The sequence below is a fragment of the Micromesistius poutassou genome (assembly GCF_964030765.1).
Source record: "Micromesistius poutassou genome assembly, chromosome: 9".
Classification (NCBI taxonomy): Eukaryota; Metazoa; Chordata; class Actinopteri; order Gadiformes; family Gadidae; genus Micromesistius; species Micromesistius poutassou.
Genome location: NC_140279.1, coordinates 1,846,208 through 1,869,651, shown reverse-complemented (window position 1 = coordinate 1,869,651; position 23,444 = coordinate 1,846,208). Strand labels below are relative to the sequence as shown.

The 23,444-nt window shown below is 45.4% G+C and overlaps 1 protein-coding gene across 9 annotated transcripts in view; it reads left to right on the top strand.

Annotated features, from left to right (window-relative positions):
- The window catches only part of LOC311353271 (myosin IXB), a 60,230-nt gene that overhangs the window by 18,203 nt on the left and 18,583 nt on the right, over positions 1–23,444 (top strand). For 7 of the 9 annotated variants that reach the window (XM_084473120.1, XM_084473119.1, XM_084473116.1 and 4 more), the window contains exons 5-17: positions 10,752–10,846; positions 13,494–13,556; positions 15,011–15,110; positions 16,312–16,412; positions 16,526–16,655; positions 17,584–17,673; positions 18,098–18,214; positions 18,432–18,566; positions 18,873–18,994; positions 19,295–19,436; positions 19,796–19,991; positions 20,794–20,869; positions 22,434–22,526. In XM_084473120.1, the coding sequence (XP_084329246.1) occupies positions 10,752–10,846; positions 13,494–13,556; positions 15,011–15,110; positions 16,312–16,412; positions 16,526–16,655; positions 17,584–17,673; positions 18,098–18,214; positions 18,432–18,566; positions 18,873–18,994; positions 19,295–19,436; positions 19,796–19,991; positions 20,794–20,869; positions 22,434–22,526 (1,460 nt within the window). The remainder of the gene's footprint in view (positions 1–10,751; positions 10,847–13,493; positions 13,557–15,010; positions 15,111–16,311; positions 16,413–16,525; positions 16,656–17,583; positions 17,674–18,097; positions 18,215–18,431; positions 18,567–18,872; positions 18,995–19,294; positions 19,437–19,795; positions 19,992–20,793; positions 20,870–22,433; positions 22,527–23,444) is intronic. The other 2 variants (XM_084473121.1, XM_084473118.1) reach the window with 1 other exon arrangement.

Genomic DNA, 23,444 nt, shown 5'->3' with positions numbered 1-23,444 from the left:
GAGCTTATTCTGGCCAGACATGACCAATTGGACACACTATATTCCTCCACGCTGTTCAGACCTGTGGCAACTCAAAGTGCTTCACAAGTATTCCCTCACATTCACCCATTCAAACACGCATTCATACACTGATGGCGGTGTCAACCTTACAAGGCAACAGCCAACTCGTCGGCAGCATTTAGGATGACGCCTCTCTGCAGCTCCTTTATGAGTCATATGGGAAGTCAATGACGAGTGAGAGTCAGTGTTCTTTCTCACTTAAGATAAATGTTATGCGATTGATTTTTGATTCACTTTCCAGTTTCCAGTTGAAGTGTAAAGTGAGTTTTTTTTTCTGTTCACTTGATGAGGAAGGAAGTTGGCTCTTATTGATGATGCGACGATGCTTCGTCATAAGTGATTCATAGGTCTGACACACACACACACACACACACACACACACACACACACACACACACACACACACTACATGGTAAGAGAAGAGTTCTTGGTATGAGTTCTTTTAATAATCAGCCATCTTCCTGACTGAATAATCAGATCATGTGGTTTAAGTAATTCATTTCTTACTAGAAAGGACTTGTTGGAACCAGGGCAGGAAGTTACAAGCAAAGTATTTCATGGAACCTCAGCTTTGTTTGTTGTGAACTTCCGAACCTCCTACATTTAGTATACTTGCAAGCGAATAGCAGAAATGGTTTTAGCAGAAATGAAAATAGGTGAAGAAGGTTGTGAGAATCATTTCCGTCATTTTGTGGTGAACTATTGAGTCAGCTGACTTGGTCCTGCTTGCTACTTTAACCTCAGGGAAAAGCCATGGTGACTGGGCATAAGCAAACACTGTCTGGCTATTATCTGGTATCTTATCTGAAAGACATTCTAGGTGTTGTCCATATTCCTGATTGAATAAGAGAAGATCCTACTTTTTGAGTGCACAGGAAATATGATTGTATCTCGGTCATAGGTTTAAAGTTAGTCCAAATGTTGTTTCTGACTTAAACCTAGGCCTTACTGTGCTAATATTATTCTCCCTTTTATACATGTGAATGATTTGTGCCACAAGCACTGTTACACATTGGATTGATTGAATTGCTTCCCTTCCCTTGAGCAGTCTTGTGTAGTGAAGGCAGACGGCAGAAGTGACTAAGATGAGTAAAAGTCTCGTGAGTGAGGTAGCGGGATTGACTAGATGTGTAACAGGCCTAATCATCTACACCGAGTCAGCACTTTTCAATGAAAAACCTACCTTTGCCCAATCCTCTCAAGCCCTACTGTCAGCAGACACTACTCCCATTGTTCGTGCAAACCTTTTTAAATATTCTATTCTGTTGCTTTTCTCCAGTCATGCTTATTAGGCAGTAAGAGGAGGGGAAGTGGGGATTATTGTTGATCCGCCAGATAAGCAACAGTATCTGCAGAATAAAACAATTGTGAACCACTGAACCACTCTGTTTGGACTCATAGGAGGTGCATCGAAGTGTCCATAAACAAACGCTTTCAAATAGCAGAGCAGCTGTTGATTTTCTTATGGTTTTGACAACTGAGGCCTTTGTCATGCCAGGCTTTTTCTCACTGTGATTGCTTTCTTTGTGAGGTTTGCAAGAATAAATACCATGCTTCACTTAGGTGGTTATGGATTTTTCTTCCCTGTAATGAGAAAAGGATTCTTCCTTCAATTTCCCATATGGAAGGATTTACAGTCCCTGCCCCCTTGATCAGGGCCTGCAGCAGAGCTCCCAGAGACAGACGCTGTGCCCTCGTACTCGCTCGCCTACTCCAGGTCACCCGAGTGTTTGACTCGGGGCATACGAGGAAATGGAGCCCTCCAGTACCTCATTGTTTAAAGGTGTCATTGCAGCGTTTTTTCATTCATTGCAGCGTTGGTCAATAGTAGCAATGAATGCCCTGTGAGTTGGTTTTGGTGAAAAAAAAAAAAAATGCTCTGGTGCTCCTGTTTCACACTGTTCTAGTGCGGTGGAGGAGGTGGGCGGGGATGAACGACCTGATTTTGGCTCTTATGGTGTGTTCCAGATACCAGCCTTCCGAGGTCAACGTGGGGAAATCGCCCAGCTTTCTTGCGGCATTTCTCGGAGGCACGCCCCCTTTTGGTCGTGCCCCCCTCGGAATTCTGAAAGTAGACTGAGCTCAGTGATGACGCTCTCAACAAAAATGGCGAGAAGGAGAAGGAGACCGGGCTCCTGATGTGATGTTATGGCAATCTATCGCCACAAATAGCATGAATACTAATTCACCAAGTGACGTCAGTTGGGAGGCTTTTCTGATTCGATTGTTTGTGTTTATTTTCTTTCATTTGCTAATGCAGGCAATCGAGGTAGAAGAACATTTTCACATTCAGCATGCATTATGCAACTCCAAGTGACCTATCGTATTTCAAAAGGAACAAGCACTAAACGGTTTCTCGGGGAATGAGACCTTTAACCAGTTATTGGCCTGTACACACACAGCTTGGAGCAATTCACATTTAAAACACACATGTTACAGTATTTTGTCGTCACTTATTAACTTGGAGGTAATAACACCCAGGCCCCAGCCATATCCTGTCAATACATCTTTCCTTTTATTAATTCTTTCTAATGTGACTAAAAATAGTACTTCAACCAATAAAACCTTGAGAGGCATATAGTTTATTATACATCAAACGAGCAGTGGAAACCTCTGTGGCCTAACAATACCACGGATGTACACCTCACCTAGCATAACCCCTTTGAGCTGATCATTTACATCAAGTTGTACTGGAGCAGCTATTTTATTTGGACAGAAACCCAGAGGGCCCAGCAATGGGGGAATGGTATGAAGCATTGCGTTGCATTACAGAAGAAAGTAGTCATCTGAGCTATGGCCTCCAGGGAGATCTCCCAGGGCTCCGAGCCAGCTGCATGCAGCACGGGGTTCCTGATGTGTGTGTCAGAACAAGCGCCGTATCTCAGCGACCGATGACAGGACAAAGAGGCGTGGGGGACGGCGAGACTTTCCCTGTCGTCAGCAGAATCCTGGTTCCTTTTGGCAGAAATGTCGCCACTCTTTTAACATTGCAGTCCTCGAAGGCTCTGTGTTGGTTACCTCTCTCTCCAGAACTGTGGTTGGAGGAGCAGACACAAAGGCTGGATCGCTGTGGCCCCACCACCATCTGGGGAGGGAACAGAGATTGCATTCTAACCTCAGTCGTGTCGGTCTTGCCAGAAAGGTTGCTAGCAAATGCATTTAGTGGTAATAGATTGAATATGTCTTTGCTGCAGGAACATAGAAAGAGCCCTGCTTTTATTGTTGCCATGCTAATTTGTCCCTATAATTAACTGGTTTGACAAACAGATCAGTCTTGTTATGCTTCTGTTTAGTTGCATTTGTTTCAGTCAGGTAAAGGTCAGCCTTTATTCCTGAGTTGAAAAATGGATAACTCAAAACAGGAAAGTGGAGGAAGCCGAGAGTACCTCAAGTTAAGCTCCTTGTGTTCACTAACGTGTTGTAGAATACTGTTTACAGATACTGATAAGTGTACAGATTCTTTGGCTATGTGTGTGTTTGTGTGTTTGACTGCCTGTGTGTGTTTGACTGACTGTTTGTATCCCCAGGGGCCTTTGGAGAGCTCTCCAAGATTTGGTCACATACTGAAGACATGAGATCATAGTTCCTGCAACTCTGAATGTGGTCTTCTCTGTAGCCTCCTGTGTGTTCTGCTGCCTCCAGGCTAAATGCCCCTGCTCTGATAAACACTGGTTGACATAATTAGCTATTATACTTGTGTCCGGCCCATGTGCCTAATAGTGAAGCGTGTTTGAGATTCCTACCCAACCCATACAAACCCATAACTTTGCGCATGTAGTAAAGTTGACCTGCTCTGAATAGTGGTATTGCTGCTGAACCGGTTGAACTGGTTGGCCTTCTGTTATTTATTTTACAGCATGTTGTTTTTCCCACCTTCTTTGTTCTGAATGAAGTTTCTTCTCCATGTCAGTAGAGCTTAGAGCTTACAGAGAATAAGGTGATGCTATGCCAAGTGCATGTCTGGGCTAATTCTCCACCGGCCCCTAGTCGGCTTATTTGCCAGTGTTTCCTTGTGGTGCTTATTCACAACTGTTAGGGTAATGATGTTTTTCCATTGGCAACACGATATTGATTCACTATACCCTTTATTTTTTTTTATTTATCTTGATAACCCAGCCTATTAAATATAAATATAAACCCTCACATTTTCCCCAAATATTTCTTCCATTTTCTACAACGATATATTTAATGTGTTAGGTCAATGCTTTGTAGGTATTAAGTACAGGGACTGCAGTGTCTCTCTCTTTACCAGTCAATGGTAAAAATGCTAACCCTACCTATACCCGATGCCAGTGGTGGGTAGTAACGTGTTACAAGTAACGCAAATGAGTCAAAAATTAGTCTGTCATTTTACGCTTACTTGAGTAAATATTTGATTTAGAAATCTACTCTTTACTCAATGACATTTTCCATTGTGCCTTCATTAAAATGAGTCTTTTGATAAACACATTATCTTCGTTGACTGTAACACAAGCGTACACGTTAGCGACGGGCCCTCCCTAGGTTGCAACATTGTTGCGATTCCATAGCCGAGGAGACGACCTGGGACTGAGGACTAGAAACGCCGTGGATGCAGACGCGCAGGGATATATTTTCGGCAGGGGGTGAGGGGTTACCGACAGCGTCCACGTAGAGTTCATATAATTCTAAAGATACGATATGTTACACAGGCTCTGTATGCAGACCAACCTGTTGGTCATTGTTGTGTCTGGCTGTGAGTGTGCGTGCATGGCATGGGTAGGCTGGATCGCAATCGTGTCAAGACAAATCTGATTGGCCAATCAGCTAACCAAGCCAGCCTGGTTAGTGTTTCATTGGTCATGTTCCTACAAAGCTCTTGCCTTTTGTCATAATGCACAGAGCTGAAATTTTATTTGCATTTTTAGTGTACATTTGTTTGAAATTAAATTACATTTTTTGTTGTATGTATTGTTATATGCATGTTTAATGAACAATACACACAATGAAGCAACTTATGAAGAAATGTTTGAGAGTGCATCTCTTTCTCTCGCTCACTCAAACACGTTATGTCTTTTTCACTGATACAAGCACTCAATGCAAAAATGTAAAGTAACTTGAATTTGAGTAACTTTAATTTGAGTAATATTTACTTTTTTTTTTCTTTTACTCAAGTAGATTTTGAAGGAAGTAATTGTACTTTTACTTGAGTATAGATTTTCAGTACTCTACCCACCACTGCCAGATGCAGCAGGAATTTGCGATACCGGATTTGGTACCGGAACAACTCTAAATGCATTAATTACTGATTGTAGGTTAATGTTATTAACCTATTAACCTATTAACCTTCTGGACAGAAGAAGGCTTGGTGGCGATGCATGGTTACCCTGTAGGTTACGTTGGAACATCTTCTAGATTCAACTCAACAGATCTTGGGTAGTCCTTCTCGATACTAATAATTAATAAGATAATAATTACATGCTGGTAGATCTGCTTCCCTGCCTCCAGGAACATGATTGGCCACAGTAAATATTAAGAGAAAGAAAGTGAGACGTTCCGCTCACCCAGATTTTGGCTTGTCCATCAACAGGCTTTAGATATTAATCTAAATCGGATTTGTGAGACTAGTTCATCTCTAATCTGTGGGCTTGCGTAATATAAACCAACGTTTTTCCCAAATTGGAAACATTAAGTTTTGCATGAAAATAAAAGCTATGATTTTAGACTTAGTAATTAGTACTTAAGGTAGTAGTGGCTCTATGGCCTTGTCTGTAATCAAATGTGACATCATGTTCTGTGTTGGTGCGGTTGAAATACAACTCTAGTTTAATTTCCCTTCATTTGGCCCAAATCCTGCCAAGTGCTTGATGAAACAATTCTGAAAAGTTTCTGCTGAACAAAAACAATTTTTCTACTCAACTAAAACAATTGTTTTAGTTAAACAATTGTTTTAGTTGAGTTTTCCTGCCATTCAGTGTGATGTGTGTGAGGTTGATCATCTGACAGAAAAGCGTAACAAGGCTGGGTTTGGCTTGTATAATCCAATGAAATCTGTCTCCTTTTCTAACACTTCAGATCAAGAAACCATAACATACATGACTTTATTTTATCCATTTGTCTGCCTTTCAAGTTGTAGACCTCTACCTTGTTCCTCCATATCTTAATTGAATCAAGCCTCGGATTTACATTATTTCACCCTGGTTCTCAGACAGGAAGTCCAGCTCATACGGAAATCTCCTAAACAGGAAGCAGATTGGTTATGAAGTAACAGCCGCAAGCCTCTGTTGCCATTGGCTCACGGCCTTGGGGGTTGGCTTATGAACAGGGCCTTGCATTGTGTTCTTGTTCAGGAAGTCCAAAGGAATAGCTGCCCATTCTGTCTGTACCACTATTGTTTATCTCTTGTTTAATGGCACCCTCTTGATTCATCAGCTATATTTGGTCACTCCGTATTTAGACAATCTTCAGAAGTATGTTTATAAAGCCAATCTCGACGTGATGGACATGCCTGCGCCCAACGCACTCATGCCAGCACAAACACACTCATGCACTGATAAAAAGCCAGATTCTGATCTTCATCAGTTTCATCAGCCTGAAGTTAATATACTTCAGGCTGATCAGTAGGATGTGCTGTTCCGTGCTGGTGGAATGCGTTTGGCATGTAGCGACCTGTACCGGACCCGTTGTGAGGCCTGTTTGATGCTGCTGTGACCAGGCCGCAGACTGGAGTTAAATGTGGTACCCTCCCAGGCCTGGGTGGGGCTGCCTGAAACGGCCCAGATCTGGTAAAAGGCCACCCTACTCCCACAAGATTACTGCTTGAAATTACAGCTTTTCTTTTTCTTTTTTTTTGGGCTTTGTCAACCTTCCAACGGCCCACTTTTCCTCTCTTGTTTCCTTGTGTTTCCTTACAACACGTAAAACCAGTTAAAAGGGGAAGGTGTATTTCAATCTGACTTGAGGTCAGCTGAAGTTATTCCTCCTATGCAGACACCTCGGTTGAGATGCGTTATGCAGCATTCGCAATGAGAGTCTCGTAGCTCACATCCTCCCAGTGTTTTGGTCTTCCAAACAAGCATCCCCTGCTCTGGATCCTCTCGGGACTACTAGGCTGGCGTCCAGGGCCAGTGGGTGCTGCGGATGCCGTTGAGCCGTTGTCATATGATAACTAGCCCTAACAAACATGCTTTGTTCTATAAAACATGTACAACACGTGCTCCGTTTTCATTATTTACCGTCCCTTACGAACGCTCCCCTACGTGTAAATCCACCCGTCGACGGAGTACTACAATGGCGATACATTGGCGCCAAGGCAGGTAAGAAAAGCCCCCCGCCGCCCCGTCCCTAGAAGGCGCCACACCACCTCGAATGCACCGCTAGCAGGCGTTGGCACGTTGTTGTGCCGTTGAATTTATCAACATTGTTCAAACCAGCCGAATGCCATTGAGACTGTTGTTGTTGTGGACCAAAGAATCCTCTCTTTGTGTACAGTCAGTTGAGCCTCAGCCCCGGGGGCGGTTTGGGAATTGCATTTGGTGGCTTGTTGAGGAGGCACCCAGCGAGGCAGACTACAGAGGCGTAGCTGTCTATTGATGTGTATTTGTTCCATTGATCCCGTCATGTGAACTCACCAAACACATTTTCCACATTCGGAGCGAACAAACGCCGTTTATTATTTTTCGTCAGCGTGAGCGTGGACCCTCGACAGTTTGCCTCAGCTAGCCATGATCACTTCTTTATAAGAAGTTTCTAACCTGTTATTTAAGTGTGTGTGTGTGTGTGTGTGTGTGTGTGTGTGTGTGTGTGTGTGTGTCTCTGTACATCCGTGTTTGGGCATACCGTTGGCCCAAATGAATGTGGGAATTCTGGTTGCGGCAGTTGGATTGTGTAGCCTCCCTTTGTGATCGTGTCCACGCTGTAGCGAGGTGGCTGTGCCTTGGCAGCGTCACTGGAAACATTTAACAGTCACTCTGTTGGGGCCGGTAGACATTTAAGGATTCAGCCGTGCCTCAGTGCAAATCGTAATTAGGACTGGTCTCCAAGGCAACCGCTCAAACCCTTTCACTGATGAATTATAACCTTCCCCCCCCCCCCCCCCCCCCCCCCCGGAGTGATTTCCTTTCTGCACCTCACAAAGATTGTTGATGAAATGCAGGTGAAGACATTAAGTGATAAAGTGCTGAAGGCCAACTCCAGAATTTGGTTCAAGCCATAATTTTGTTTTTTTTCTTGAGGAACAAGAAGACCAGCAGCTGTTAAACGTGATGAATGGTCCCAGTCTTGAGCCCTGGACAGGCGTTGTTTGAATAAGTGCATTTACGGTTGTTGTAGACCGGATGTAGATGTGATACTGCAATTTATTTATATATTCTTTACCAAGCCCTACACTTAAGTGTACAATTGTAGGCTTGTCTGGGTTGTGATAAGGAATGTATACAACTGAATTTCCAGACTGTCAAGCCAACTACAGAAAGGAACTGGTCAGGTCAATTTTGAGAATTTTGACTTGAGCAGTTATGCGTTTGTTTTGCCTCAGCACTTGCATGCACACACACACACGCACGCCCATGCACACACACATCTCTTAGCTCACGTAGGGTCTCTATTTCTATCCCACAATCTTTGCTTCCTCCTCCCTCCTTTTTGTTTTATACAGACACAAAGAGCAGTCCCTGTTTCAATGGGGAAACTAGCCCACAGGTTACCATGGACACACGAAGGCTTGGCAAACCGTCGATCCACTAACGTATTACCTGGGGGCGCTGTGAGCCAATAAGAGCGTTTGTTTGGGGCATATTTGAGTGCAAGTGTTGCTTTGACATGTTTAGCATTCCTTCCATGGTGGAGGGGTTTTGGCCGCACAAAAGGAGATTTCTCTGCCGATTCGGTCCTCTTGGCTGGTGGTGGGGCAGTAAAACACTGAGTTGAATGGATAATGTAATTTTAAACCACTGCACTCACACACACACACACACACACACACACACACACACACACACACACACACACACACACACACACACACACACACACAGGCACAGACGCATAGACGCATACACAAACCTTAAAAAACTGGAGCGAGTTGTGCTGACCTTTTAGTAATGGCGGACCACACCTGTATAAATAAATGTCGAACACACAGATGTTTGGTTATTTATTTCCCACAAACTCCCGCCAAATGTACAGAATCACTCCAGAGGTCTGACTGACACAATTGCATTCAAACACAAACACGGATCCAGGGAATGTAAACTCCCGAATGCGCTGGGCCCTGTCCCGACAAGTTAGGCGTAGACTTTTTTTTTTTTTTATGGATGATTTTGGTCACAGATGACGAACTTCCTGAACATAGTCAGACTTTCTTCATCTTCTTTACTGCGTCAACCAGAAGCTGCCTCTATGCCTGGTTCCCCTGGGAACACAAAGCCATTTTAAGAATACGCTGCGTTCTCCCATATGCCCGCGCAGTGCATTGGTGTAGTTCACAGACACCGCGGGGGAAGAACATAAAATGGCTGTAGAATTCCCTGGTATTCCCTAGAAGTCCCGACAACAGGGAACGGCTTCAGTATATTTATGGAAAAACATGGAGCGCTCTAAGATGCTAACGTACGGCGTTCTCAAATGAATAAAAAAAAAAAAAAGGAAATGGGCGTGTGGCTGCGTGTATCTCAACAAATGGTCAGGAATTCGTTCTGCTATTCGTGTGGCTCTCTCAAAGTAGTGTCTGTTTAATATGCATCAAGTCAACTTCCCCCGTTGTGTGCCTGAGAGGAGAAGGAGAAGAAGCAAAAAAAAAAAAGGAGTGTGACCGGCATCAGAACAGTAAACAGGGCCCCTCTTTGAGACCTTGGAGCTGAGCTCTGTGGGTATGGCTTCCACCCCAGAGTGGGAGGTTCTCGGTTCCTTTCTGGTCTGACAGCCCTATACAGATAGCCCCCCCCCAGCCTCATTTATCATCCACCAGCTAGTGTCTCTCGCTACACACACGCACGCACAGAGAGAGAGAGAGAGAGAAAGGAGAGATAGTGCTGGAGAGGATGGGTAGGATAACAGAGGGCTTGAAAGTAAGAGAGATGGAAACAAAGATGGACTTATCCTAAGAGGGGAAAACAAGCAACAGATGTTGACCCTTTTTAAAGTGTCCTAAGAGCAAAAAAGACACACATTCTCACACATAAACCACTCACACACACACACACACACACACACACACACACACACACACACACACACACACACACACACACACACACACACACACACACACACACACACACACACACACACACACACACTCTCACTGTCTGGCCTCCTGCTGTGGTGTCAGCTGCTGTTTTCATCCAATAGTGACCTTTGGGCCCCGGAGGTTGCTAGTTGTCATTCTGATTTGTTGTTATTGTTGTTGTTTTTTGTTTGTTCTTTCCTTAAGTGTAGGCCTACAGATGGTAGGACTTAGTGGTTGCCTTGTTAGGGTTTTTTGTTAATGACCAGGGCAACAGATCTGCATGTTTCACTCTTTACCTCGCCACACATTTGTAGTTTAATAGGGATTCTTATTGTCATATTGCTGATTCATAATGTTACTATTGGTCTGATAATTAGCTATTTCCTGCATGCAATTTACGTAAACATACATTTAGAGGAAAAACAAAGTAAAAACCTAACCCTGTGTTTTTCTCTCTCTCTCTCTCTTGTCCTCTCTCTATCTCTCTCTCCCATTTCCACGCTAGGCCTTTGGGAACGCCAAGACGGCCCACAACAACAACTCCAGTCGCTTCGGGAAGTTCATCCAGGTCAACTACCTGGAGAGCGGCGTGGTGAGAGGGTGAGTACATTGCAGTGCCTCTGCATCACTTCAACACCGACCCATTTTCTTACCAGCCACCTCTCACAAGTACAGTCGCACTCAGACTAGAGCGGGGAGGCTGCGTTTGCTATTCCAGCGAACCATGCATTTCAAAATGACACTCACCGCTGTTTTAGGGTCCCTTCCTGTCCTTATAGCCTCTTCCTGTCTATAGCCCCTTTTCTACTTATCTCTGCACCGTTTATTGTCAACTGCTTTTTCTTCTCAAGTCGTGCAGTATTCTCAGACCCGAGCCTCCAGTTCACTGGTTCCTCTTCCCCCCCCCCCCCCCACCCCTCCTGTATGGAGTCAACTCGTGTGGTCGGCCACTGCATGAGAATCTAGTCCACCGTGTTACTTCCTCATGTCCCACCCCTCCCCCCCCCCCCCCCACTGTGAGCAGTTGAAACCTACTTTTTTTTTAAAATAGATAACGTACATGCATATCAGTGGCAGCTGAATTTATATATGAAGCAGCAACGGGGCCAGAGGCGACAGCTGCTGGGTGCAGTTCATGGTGAGGGGCCCAGCAACAACCTGATTAGGCCCTAAAAGCACCCCGACTCATCATCCTCTATTGGATTGCTTTTCCCCCAGAGGGGCTCGTAATCCAATCAGGGTCGTTGAATTCAATTAATGGGCTGACGGCTGGCCGTGCTGCAGTGTGAAACCCCTTTTAAAATGGTAACGCAAGGCATGACCCAAATACACACAGACGCATGCACTCACACGCGCGTCCACACGCACACACTATGCGCCGACCATCAGTGCTGTGATTGTTTTCCTCTGTTCCTGTGGTGTGTCTCCCATGGGGCTTTGGACCAAACGGACACTCATTTCTCTAGTATCATGGTGCTTCACCGCGGGCCTAACAAAAGCGGCCCGTCTATCTCTCTATCTGTCCACCGGGATCTATTCAGCGCGTCCATAAAGGAGATTAACAAAGACCCGACCGGGACTAGCTACTGTTCCGATCCGCTTTGGCTGAAACACCAACTGACATATTTCAGTTTGCTCTCAGACCCGCCTGTCTTTCTCTCCACTGGGACTCAAGTGTGCTCTGGTCAGAGATTACAAACTCTTCAGAGGTTGTGTAGGGACTGAGCCGTTTATAAAAGGTGTAATCAAGTGTGTGTGTGTGTGTGTGTGTGTGTGTGTGTGTGTGTGTGTGTGTGTGTGTGTGTGAGAGTGGTTTTGTATGCGTCTTGTGTTTCTCTGTAATCATGCAGGTAACTATCTGTACCCTTGAGTTTTGGACTCAAGGATAGTGTGTGTGTGTGTGTGTGTGTGTGTGTGTGTGTGTGTGTTCCCTTTCAGGTGTGAGGTCTGTGGTCTGTTATGCCTTATAGATGCAGACTGTTGCATAACTAGCGGTTTTGCTTGTGGCTGGAATAAGGCTCCTGTCCAGCTTCCTGCAGATTACTTTTTAGTTTTTGTTAAATTACAACAGAGGCCCTCAACTTCCCTTTTAACTATGATCATATTGTATGGGCCCTACCTATACTTTGATCCATGGTGTGTTAACACAGGAGGTGTAGACTACGAGTGACAAAATATCGAGTAAACGGCGACTCAACTCTTAAAAATGCTACAAAACAAACACCTGAAGTTGTTTAGTGCATAGAACAGTTTGACGTATATTTTCCGCGTGGAGCTAGGCTTGCACTGTACAGCCTCCTACATTACGTAGATGGGAGAGAAATTACATAAAATCTTCTGCCCCATAATAAGTACTCTTGGTAGGACTCTAGACTGGCAAATATTTACAGCCAACCCTGCATATACGGCCATGGTATGTTCCGATGTTATTTTGGATGCTCCTACCAAGGAACTTCGTATAAGCGGTGCCATAAAGCGGTGGAAGCTTTCATGGTGGTTAACATTTCTGTGGAGATCTGTGGCTAGCTAGCTTAAAAGACATGCCCGTAGTGAAGACATACGACACTAATCCAAACATTATTTTAGAGCATCAAGCCAAGTCCCCCCCCCCCCTTTCCAACCCACTGCACAATTGAAATCTGATTCCTTTTTTCTATTCACTCTTTAGGACTTATTTCAGTACTTCTCAATAAACGTCAAGAGTGTTCAAGAGTGTTCAGAACGATTGCATTCACTCAGTACTCTCAATAATACTGGATCACCATGGCATGGAAGCACCATGCTGGTGCCATTGATCCTGGTCAGTGTTTCCCATACATAGACCAATGTGTGGCGCAGCGCCACAGATTCAACAACGAGCGCCACAAATTGATTCTGCTTTTTAAATTTATTTTAACGCGATTTTTAAGTATAAAAATCTCACTCTCACGCACACGCAACAAATGTCACGCCAAAAAAAGAAAAATACCCGTTAGATCTCTCGTTGCTTCAGACGAGCGCTGAATTGCTGCGGCTGTCACACACACACACACACACACACACACACACACACACACACACACACACACACACACACACAGTTAGAGTTAATGTTTGAAAATAAGGTCCATAACACATTACCCACATGATAATCAGCATTTTCTAGGGTGATAGGAGGGCAGCAGATAAACTTGATGACTTGACTTGACATGAAACTTGACTTCATGCATTGACTTCCCTTCCATGTTGCTCATTTTCGTTTCTCCAGGGCTGTGGTGGAGAAGTATCTGTTGGAGAAGTCTCGCCTGGTGTCCAGAGAAGAGAACGAGAGGTGAGGAACCACACGACGCGTCACCACCACTCTACCTCATGGGCCTTCATGGAGCGCTCTGAACGAATGGGGAGGCAGGGGCACAAAGAGGCTTTTAGTGTTTTGATAATGATTCTGACTGAAGGCCAAAGCCCAACCTTGAACCGGCCTGCATCTACCAACACACGTGCACGCGAGTGCAAACACACACTGCGCAACCACACGCACACACACACACACGCACGCACCCATTACACACACAGGGATGGTGGGGTGCTTAACTTTATATAGACTGGTGGAAAAATGTTCTAACTTTACAATGCTTTTAGTATACCTTAATCACACTGCTCACGTCTTTTACGTGACATACTTAACGTACACAACCGCCACACTCACTTTCTTTGAACTTAGACTGGCTAACGCTAGTATGTATGTCTTGGATAGGTTCTTGGTTGTCGTAATTAGTAGGTGAGGTGCAATTCTTTGATGTGTGGTATTCTTAGCTTTGTGACACAAACAACTCTGCTGTTTGTGAGAGTTAAGCATTAACTTCTGTTATGTAAAGGAATGAAACATGACATTTTTTCGTAGTCTGTTAGCCATTACATTTCCCCTTTTCCTGTTTTGACTGACTTTATATGCATTCGGCAATAAGGTGTTGGTGCAATTGTCCCTTTTGTATAGGTATATACAAACTGTACAACGCATTTCAATCTCATATTTAATTGAATTAACATCATCATTGATATTATAATTTGTATTAATTCATTAATCCCTGAGGACCTTTGACAAGAGCTCGGTTTGGGAGCTTGCGCATGGGCCCACGTATTCCTACTCCCTTCCGGTTCAGGACACGTAGGTGTCAGGTTTTGCCCCCTTCCCCTATCCAGTCATGCAGTCGTCGTCAGCAGCAGCAGCAGCAGCAGCAGCAGCAACCCACGCAGTTTGCAAATAACCACACTGTACACAGGCTGTTTACGCCATCTGGTACCACAGTGATCCGGCTGCATGGCGTGTTGCTGTGTCACAGATATAAACACAGAAACTCATTACACATGTGTTGCTTTGCAGTCGAGCTACCAAGCCGGCCTATCAGGTCGCCTGTAGCAACACAGAAACGGATATCAACATCAGGCAGCTTAGCTATTGTCATTGGTCCTTATGCTGTGTTTTTTTCTTCAAACAAGGGGCCTTAATATTAATGTGTGTAAATGATCTGTTTACCTGAATCTGAATCTTCTGACGTGCTCCGGTTTGAAGAAGCCGATCATAAACAATCAAATACAATCAAACTTCTACAATATAAGAGAACCACGCTGGTAAAAACGAGCTAACTAGCAAATGTGCTGTCACATGCAACCACAAAGAAACAACTTTAATGTTACTTTCACTAACTGGCCATGGCATGTGTCTAAATGTGTGCATGTGTCCATTTTGTCCACCCTTACAGCGATCTTGTTTGTTTCCATCCATAGGAACTACCATGTGTTCTACTACCTGCTGATGGGAGCCTCTGAGGAGGAGCGGAGGGAGTTCAAGCTGCTGGCACCTGAAGACTACCTTTACCTCAAGCAGGTACCACCTACATACTATGTGTAGTCTCCTCCTGTTCCCTCTCGACGGCTGTGTTCACCTGAATAACTAGCTTTACCTCAAGCAGGTACCAACTACCACAGTGTAGCCCCACATGCTATCCCTAGTCTCCTCCTATTCCCTCCGCACGGCTGTCTGCATCTGTTTGATGGGACGATGACGGCTCCACCGCCACGTCCTCCATTCTTGCTCATTCTGTTATGCGCGATGAAATCGAGAAGTATGTGTTCCGGCTCGCAGACGGTATAACCAGTCAGCACTGGAGAAAGGTGCTGATATGTTGAACCACCGAGGCAGCTGGTTGTAAATGTCTCCGGGCCTGGATCAGGTTTATCCTTGTGCATTCTGTCTAGCTACCATTCCCACCTCATTTGTATGCATAGAGCTCTATTCACTGCTTCAAACCACATGAATGAATGAATGCCCGACCAACTGTGCCCGGGAAGACATAATTACCCATTCACTCAGACCAGTCTAGTCAGTCAGCTCTAATGGTTAGAAGGATATTTATATAGATGTTCTCCAAAATATATATTGATAAAGCGCAGACTCTTGTGAAAGTTTCATGTTATGATGAGATGTGAGCCTGGAGGAAGGCCATGCCTCAGACTGTAATGACCTGTTATTCAGCGATGGGATGGCCTGTTATTCAGGGGGATTGTCACTCTGCTGAATGGGCTGCGTATGCAACCTGCTCCCTGCTTCCTGCCATATGTGCACTGCATGTTAATGAGGTTCCCTTTGTGTACCTCCAGCCTCCATTTGTACACACACTTACACATACACATTCACACAAACACACACACCCCTCATAGGATTCCCATTACTTGCCATACAGTTTGCACACTTTTCTTTAACCGTGTTTATCTCTTCTCGTCATAAAGAAATCATTTTTGGCCATGTATACGTATTTTTAGCCCGGCATGTTTTGTATTTTTTTTATGCAGTTTCTGTTATATTTTTAATTAATTTACATTTGTTTTTTAGATGTTACCGTAGCATTTGCCTGATTTCTTGATGTACCGTACTTAGAATACCTGTGGTTGTGATCGACAAAGTTCCCTGCAGTTGCACTGCAGGGGCTTGAATCACGTCTTCCGCCCTCAGTCTTTCTCTCTCGGATCTCTCTTGCTTTTTGTCAAGCGACTCACCCACATCTGCCTCTCCTTTTTCCTTCCCACAGCAAAACTTCAGGATCGAGGATGAGGAGGATTTGCGGCATGACTTTGAGAGGCTGCAGCAGGCCATGGAGATGGTTGGCTTCCTCTCGGCCACCAAGAAACAGTGAGCCAATCGCACGCAAGCATAATCGGCACATGACCACCATTGGAAACAGATTTTGATTTTAGACAATTTTGATTCCGTTTGTGTAAAGCTGTTTTCTACCTCCGATGCAGGATCTTCTCTATACTGTCGGCCATCTTGTACCTGGGAAATGTGACCTACAGCGACAAGACCGACGGCCGGGAAGAAGGCTTGGACGTGGGCCCTCCTGATGTCCTGGCTACCCTCTCTGATCTGCTGAAGGTAGTGTGTGTGTGTGTGTGTAAATTAGATTTACAATTGCCAGAGTCAAAACGGATGCATGTAGTCAGCTGGTTACAGAGTAGGTTTAATCCTCTATTGTCGCTTTTCCACCGACAGTATCAGCTCGACTCGGTTTGGTTCCAGGCACGTCGCGTTTCCATCTAAAAAAAGTACCTCTTCAATGTGGGCGGGTCGTAGAAAATAACCTCTCCACCATGGGCGGGTCGTCATTAGGTTTTAATCACGGGAGACGCGGTTCCCAGGAAATCTAAATCTGATCAAGACTATTTCCTGATTCCCGGGAAAGGTTATGATGGAAAATAAAATAAAAAGCGCAATGACTGTGCGTCTATTGTTGTCATACGGTAACGTTGATGGAGGCGAAACTCGAGCCCTGGGAAAGGAACGACACTAAAACGAAACAGCGAAACGCTGATCCTCGGGAGCGGGTCCGTGGACTCCAGCCACGCCGGACACACACAACCACGCCCGACACACACAACCACGCGCAGCCTAACTCTAACCCCGGGAAAGGAGCGACACACACGGCGAAACGCTGATCAGTGTCCCCCTCGGGAGCGGGATTTAAAGCCGCTGGCCAATCAGTTGCCAGCAGCCTTTTTACGTCACACAAAAGTACCTACTCCGCTCGCTTGGAACCTCGATGGAGGTAGTACTAAAAAAAGTACCCGGTACTAGGTACCAGGTACTTTTTTTGCCAATGGAAACGCAAAAAAGGCGGGGTCAGTCGAGTCGAGCTGGTACTGTCGGTGGAAAAGCGGCATATGATTGGCCACGGGGGGGGGGGGGGGTGTCTGTGTGTGTGTGTGCGTGCGTGCATTCGCTTGCATCCGAAGACGTGCATGACTGCAGGCCTCACTGCTGGTTACGGTAATGTCTGACTGTAGCAACATGTCATTGCCTCCAGGTGAAAGAGGAGTTGCTGGTTGAGGCCCTGACTAAGAGGAAGACGGTGACGGTCAATGACAAGCTCATCCTGCCCTACAGCCACAGTGAGGTAGGAGTCCAGCCCTACCGTGTGGTGCTGTACAGACACAGTAATAACACAGTCAGGTGGATAGGGGTTTTCACTTCTCCTTTATTAAGCTTATTCAGTTAACAAAATGTAGTTTTTGTTGACCTTTAATTTTTTTTATTGGCAGTTCCTCTGCCATTTTTCACTGGCATTCGATTATTATTCGAAAATATAACTTCATATTCAACATGGCATAAACAGAGTTAAACAGTGAACAATAATTGTTCATTAATCATTATTTTATGAATAATTAAATCAAAGTGTAAATAATAAATTCAATATCACAGTGCCTGTAACACTGCCGTGTCCCCTTCTTCTCAAGCTCCGATATAATGTATACGCGTGCGTGTCGTCCTACATCAAACCATTTCTGCCAATTGACTTACCGTCTCCCGCTTTGCACCAGGCCATCACAACCAGGGACTCCATGGCCAAGTCTCTGTACAGTGCCCTTTTCGACTGGATTGTGCTGCGCATCAACCATGCCCTGCTGAACAAGAGAGACATGAAGGAATCTGTCCCTGTAAGAGAGAGAGAGACACACACTCACTCACTCACTCACTCACTCACTCACTCACTCACTCACTCACTCACACCACTCACCCACACCACTCTGTATTGTGGTAAGCTTACTTTCAGGAGCTTCTCATTTTTAGCACAGCATTAGCATATTATTTGATGGTTATTAGTTCACATGTGCCTCATGCCATACGTTCCATGCCATGCCTTCTATTTCCCAGTGCTTGTCTATCGGCGTCCTGGATATATTTGGGTTTGAGGACTTTGAAACCAACAGCTTTGAGCAGTTCTGCATCAACTATGCCAACGAGCAGCTACAGTATTACTTCAACCAGCACATCTTCAAACTGGAGCAGGTACGCCTTCTCCTCCTCATTGTTCCTCAGTCATGTTCAGGGTGTTGGGTTCCCCGCCGAAACACGCTGGGTTGGATACGCTAAGTCCGCGCCTACCTCTAGGAATCATTTAGCAAGATGCCTAGCGTCTCCTAGATAACTAAATGGTTAATAAGAATGATCAATTCAATAATGATTCATCATTTGACAGCCGCAAGTTATTCTCGTAAATGTTTTAATAGGCAATGTTATTTAGAGGCGACGTTTATCTCCCAGCTCGTTTGTTTGTTTATTAATATCCCTCATTGTTCATTGGTTTCCAAACAGGAAGAGTATCAAGCAGAGGGAATCACCTGGCACAACATTGACTACACGGACAACGTGGGCTGCATCCACCTGATCAGCAAGAAGCCCACCGGCCTGCTCTACCTCCTGGACGAGGAGAGCAAGTAAGAACCAATGCTGCTCCCTGCTTTACGTCATGTGATCATTCTGTATCGATGAGCTGTCACAGAATATGTGATATCGCAATATCACAATCACAAACAACCTGTTATTGATTGGTGATAGCTCATCGATACAGGGTGCGTTATTCAGCGGAGGATATTCGTTATGATTTGTCTCTGTACACAGTGAAACTTTAATCATTGGAATATTTTTTTGGTATGAGCGGCTATTATTTTCGTCAGGAAAGAAAGAAAAAAAATCACATTTGCATACTGAACGTCACGTCTGTCCCTGTGTTTCAGTTTTCCTCATGCCACGGACATCACCCTGCTGGCCAAGTTCAAGCAGCAGCACCAGGGGAACAAGTACTTTGTGGCCACACCGGTCATGGAGCCTGCCTTTGTCATCCGCCACTTCGCTGGGATGGTCAAGTACCAGATCAAGGTAGGCGTTACTAGTCGATATACATCTAAAGACGAGGGGGAATAGGAAACCATCTACAGTATATGGATTCTCCTCACCACTTGTAATTATCAACTTAAAAAGAGCAAGGGATGGAATCAATTTAAAGTTAAAGGCCTTTCAAGGCTTATCTGGACCAAGAAATGTCTCTGGATGCTTCTTCCGGAAGGCTAATAGGCTGGAAGGCTGATCTAATAAACTCATTGAATCACCGCATGAACCACCAAAACTTGAAGTACAGCCAAGAGTGTGGGCTGTTTTCGCAGTTTCTTCTCATCTTTTAACTTGACGTAACTTGATGCGTTCCCTAACATCCCGGTATCATGGACGACCCCCCGTAGGATTTCCGTGAGAAGAACACGGACCACATGCGCCCGGACATCGTGGCCCTGCTGCGGAGCAGCGACCGGGCCTTTGTGCGGCAGCTCATCGGCAACGACCCGGTGGCCATGTTCCGCTGGGGCATCCTGCGGGCCACCATCAGGGGCATGGCCGCCTTCAACCAGGCCGGGAGGCGCTGGGCCACCAAGGCGGCAGGTACGGAGCGGTGGGCCGGGCACAGCAAGCCTGCCTCTCAGTAGAGGGGGGAGCCAATGTTTTCACTGAATGTGTTTTCAAGCATTTACTGGTACGTCTTAAGTCTGTGTCACGGAAGAAAAGAAAAAAAAAGGTATTTTCAGTGTCTTTTACTTGGGACCGTGGACATCATGGGGTTTGTTTACTGTCGGTTATGGTGTTGAGGGGGCAAGTTTTCTGTTCTGTGTAGGAAAATCCAAGTTTTACAGTGGGACATATTAGTTGGGGAGGAAAGAATGGGATCCAAGTAATAGATCATTAAGAAATCTGAGACAAATATATTGACGTAATGTTTTTATATATGTTTATATGTAAGCCTTTTCTGCAAATTTGTGTCAATGCAGTAGAGACTACCCTTTTGAGCTGGGTGATGAAGTATTGTTGAGCTGCCACCGGTTAAAAGAGGTTGTTTAAGGACCCCCGCCACTTAAATCTCTCCGGCTGTTTCAAGTTTTACTGACGTTCACATGTGAAGGATAATTCCCACTACCAGATTTCTCACGTTTCTCCCCTTTAATTAGTCTTTGAAGCCAGGCTACTGAGGGACCCAAAGGCCTGCAACAGGGTTATTTTAGGACAATTATATGCAAATCTACAGTTTGCATTTGCATCCGATTGCATCCGATTTAGATTCAACAATTCAATTGAGCGACAAATACTTGGAAAGCACTGGGGTTGTAGTCACCGCAGAATGCTGTTGGTGCTTTTTTTAGAACTTGAGGAGCTTGTCTTGATTCCTCGTCTGTCTACGTGTCTTGTCTAGGTGTGGTGCGGCCTCCCTCCAGGACTCCACTAGGAGAGCTGCAAAGGCCCAACCCCCCGGTGGAAAAGATGTACAAGTAAGAGCGCATTCTGGGACTCACTCACTCACTCTCTGACACACACTCACTCACTCTCTGACAGACACACACTCACTCTCTGACACACACTCACTCACTCTCTGACACACACTCACTCACTCTCTGACACACACTCACTCACTCTCTGACACACACTCACTCACTCTCTGACACACTCACTCACTCTCTGACACACACTCACTCACTCTCTGACAGACACACCCTCACTCTCTGACACACACTCACTCACTCTCTGACTCACACTCACTCACTCTCTGACTCACACTCACTCACTCTCTGACACACACTCACTCACTCACTCTCTGACACACACTCACTCACTCTCTGACACACACTCACTCACTCTCTGACACACACACACTCACTCACTCTCTGACACACACTCACTCACTCACTCTCTGACACACACTCACTCACTCTCTGACACACACTCACTCACTCTCTGACACACACTCACTCACTCTCTGACACACACTCACTCACTCTCTGACACACACTCACTCACTCACTCTCTGACACACACTCACTCACTCTCTGACACACACTCACTCACTCTCTGACACACACTCACTCACTCTCTGACACACTCACCCACTCTCTGACACACACTCACTCACTCTCTGACACACACACACTCACTCTCTGACACACTCACTCACTCTCTGACACACACTCACTCACTCTCTGACTCACACTCACTCACTCTCTGACACACACTCACTCACTCTCTGACTCACACTCACTCACTCTCTGACACACACTCACTCACTCACTCTCTGACACACACACACACACACACTCACACTCACTCACTCACTCACTCACTCACTCACAAACATACACTCACTCACTCACTCACTCACTCACTCACTCACTCTCTCACTCTCTCACACACACACATACACACTCTCTCTCTCTCTTAGAGTTAGAGTTAATGGTTGTTACTAAGGTCCATGACACATTTTACACATCATTATTAGTATTTTCTTTGTACTCTGCACCCAACAGACTAACTGTCTCTTTCCCCCAAGTCTAACGGCAGCAGATTTCACCCAGATCCTTGACTGGTAGCTGCAGCACCTGTGGACAAGTTATAATAATATATCATTAAAATACAAGTTCACCAGGCGCAGCAGCATAGTCCTGTAACTTCCACACCCCAATTGCTATCTTTATGCAGCATTTTGAGTTTCGCCCAGGATGGTTCTTTGTGTTTTGTAGGTTGGGTTCACTGTATACCTTTACTGCTTTCTTTTAGTGATGGACGACATGAAGGAGGACTTCGAATGATTCATGTATCAAAGAGTCCTGGATTGTTCTTAAGCACTCCCAGCAATTACTCTTTAGCACTCCCTGTTGTAGATTAAGCTACTCTGAAAGACGAGTTTTAATGAAAACACAGCTTACAACAACAGTGTCTTCCTTCATGTCATCTTGTTGGCCCCAGGGCTCTTGCCCCTCCCCCTCTCTCCCCCCCTCTCCCCCCTCCACCCCCCGGTGATCCCCCATCATGTGTGCGGTTGTCTTCCTCTCCCTTCCACAGACGAGCCTCTATGCTCGATTTCAGCTTTGATCACTCAGAGGAGCGCCCTCTAGAGGCCTTTGAAGACATCTTTGCTAGCTATGAGAGTAAGAAGTAAGTGTTCCGGAGGACAGGGAAAACAGGGAACGGAGGGATGAGGTCAAGCAGCGGGGGAAACAAATGACTGATGTTGAGGGGAACATATTCCTTTTTGTTCTTGTTCTCCATTCTGAGTTGCACTACGTATTCGGGTGTTGTAGCTCAGCAGACGAGGAGGTCATCCAAATTCAAACCAAAACGAACGTGTGTCCCCTGAGCTTTAGATTATTAATGTTTTTATAAAAGTTAAACTGTAATGTAGTTCAACCTAATTATCCAATGTAGAACTCGGTGGATGAGGCAGGCCCCTTTGCTCAGCGTAAGCCCCCCCTTGCTCTGCAGCCTCGATAATCTCCTGTGCTTCCCCACGCTTATTATTCTTTCCCTGAAACACAGAAAGGTGTTTGTACTGGCCTATTCTGATTAGCCGTCCGGATTACTTACACGGCCCACAGAGTGCTGAAAACACAGACAAAGCTGCTTGAGGCCCAACGGACAACTCCAATAACGGGCCAGAATTCTCAGAATGGAGCCAAGCTAAAAATATGAAACCCCAGCCTTTGGAAAACATGACCTAGCACCTATTTATTTTTATTGGGGATGTGGTCGGGGGACGGTTGGAAGATTCGCAACCGAATCTCACAGTGCAATGGCCCATTCCATGTCCTTAATAAAAAGAGCATATTCCCATGTAGATCAGCAAGCACTGATGTTGAGACATGTTTTAGACTTGAGTCATTTGTCGCCTCCTCCTCTGGTGCTTGACCTCATCTGAGTGGTACTGTTCAGCGATGGGTAAGTAGTATCAGTGTTGCATGGACCCAGAAGCCCCCTCCAAATTAACCACAACAGTCCCCCATGTCACCGATACCGTAACACCACTCCCCGGTCGAGGAACGACCCGCCTCTGGTATCCCCGATATCCACGGTCTT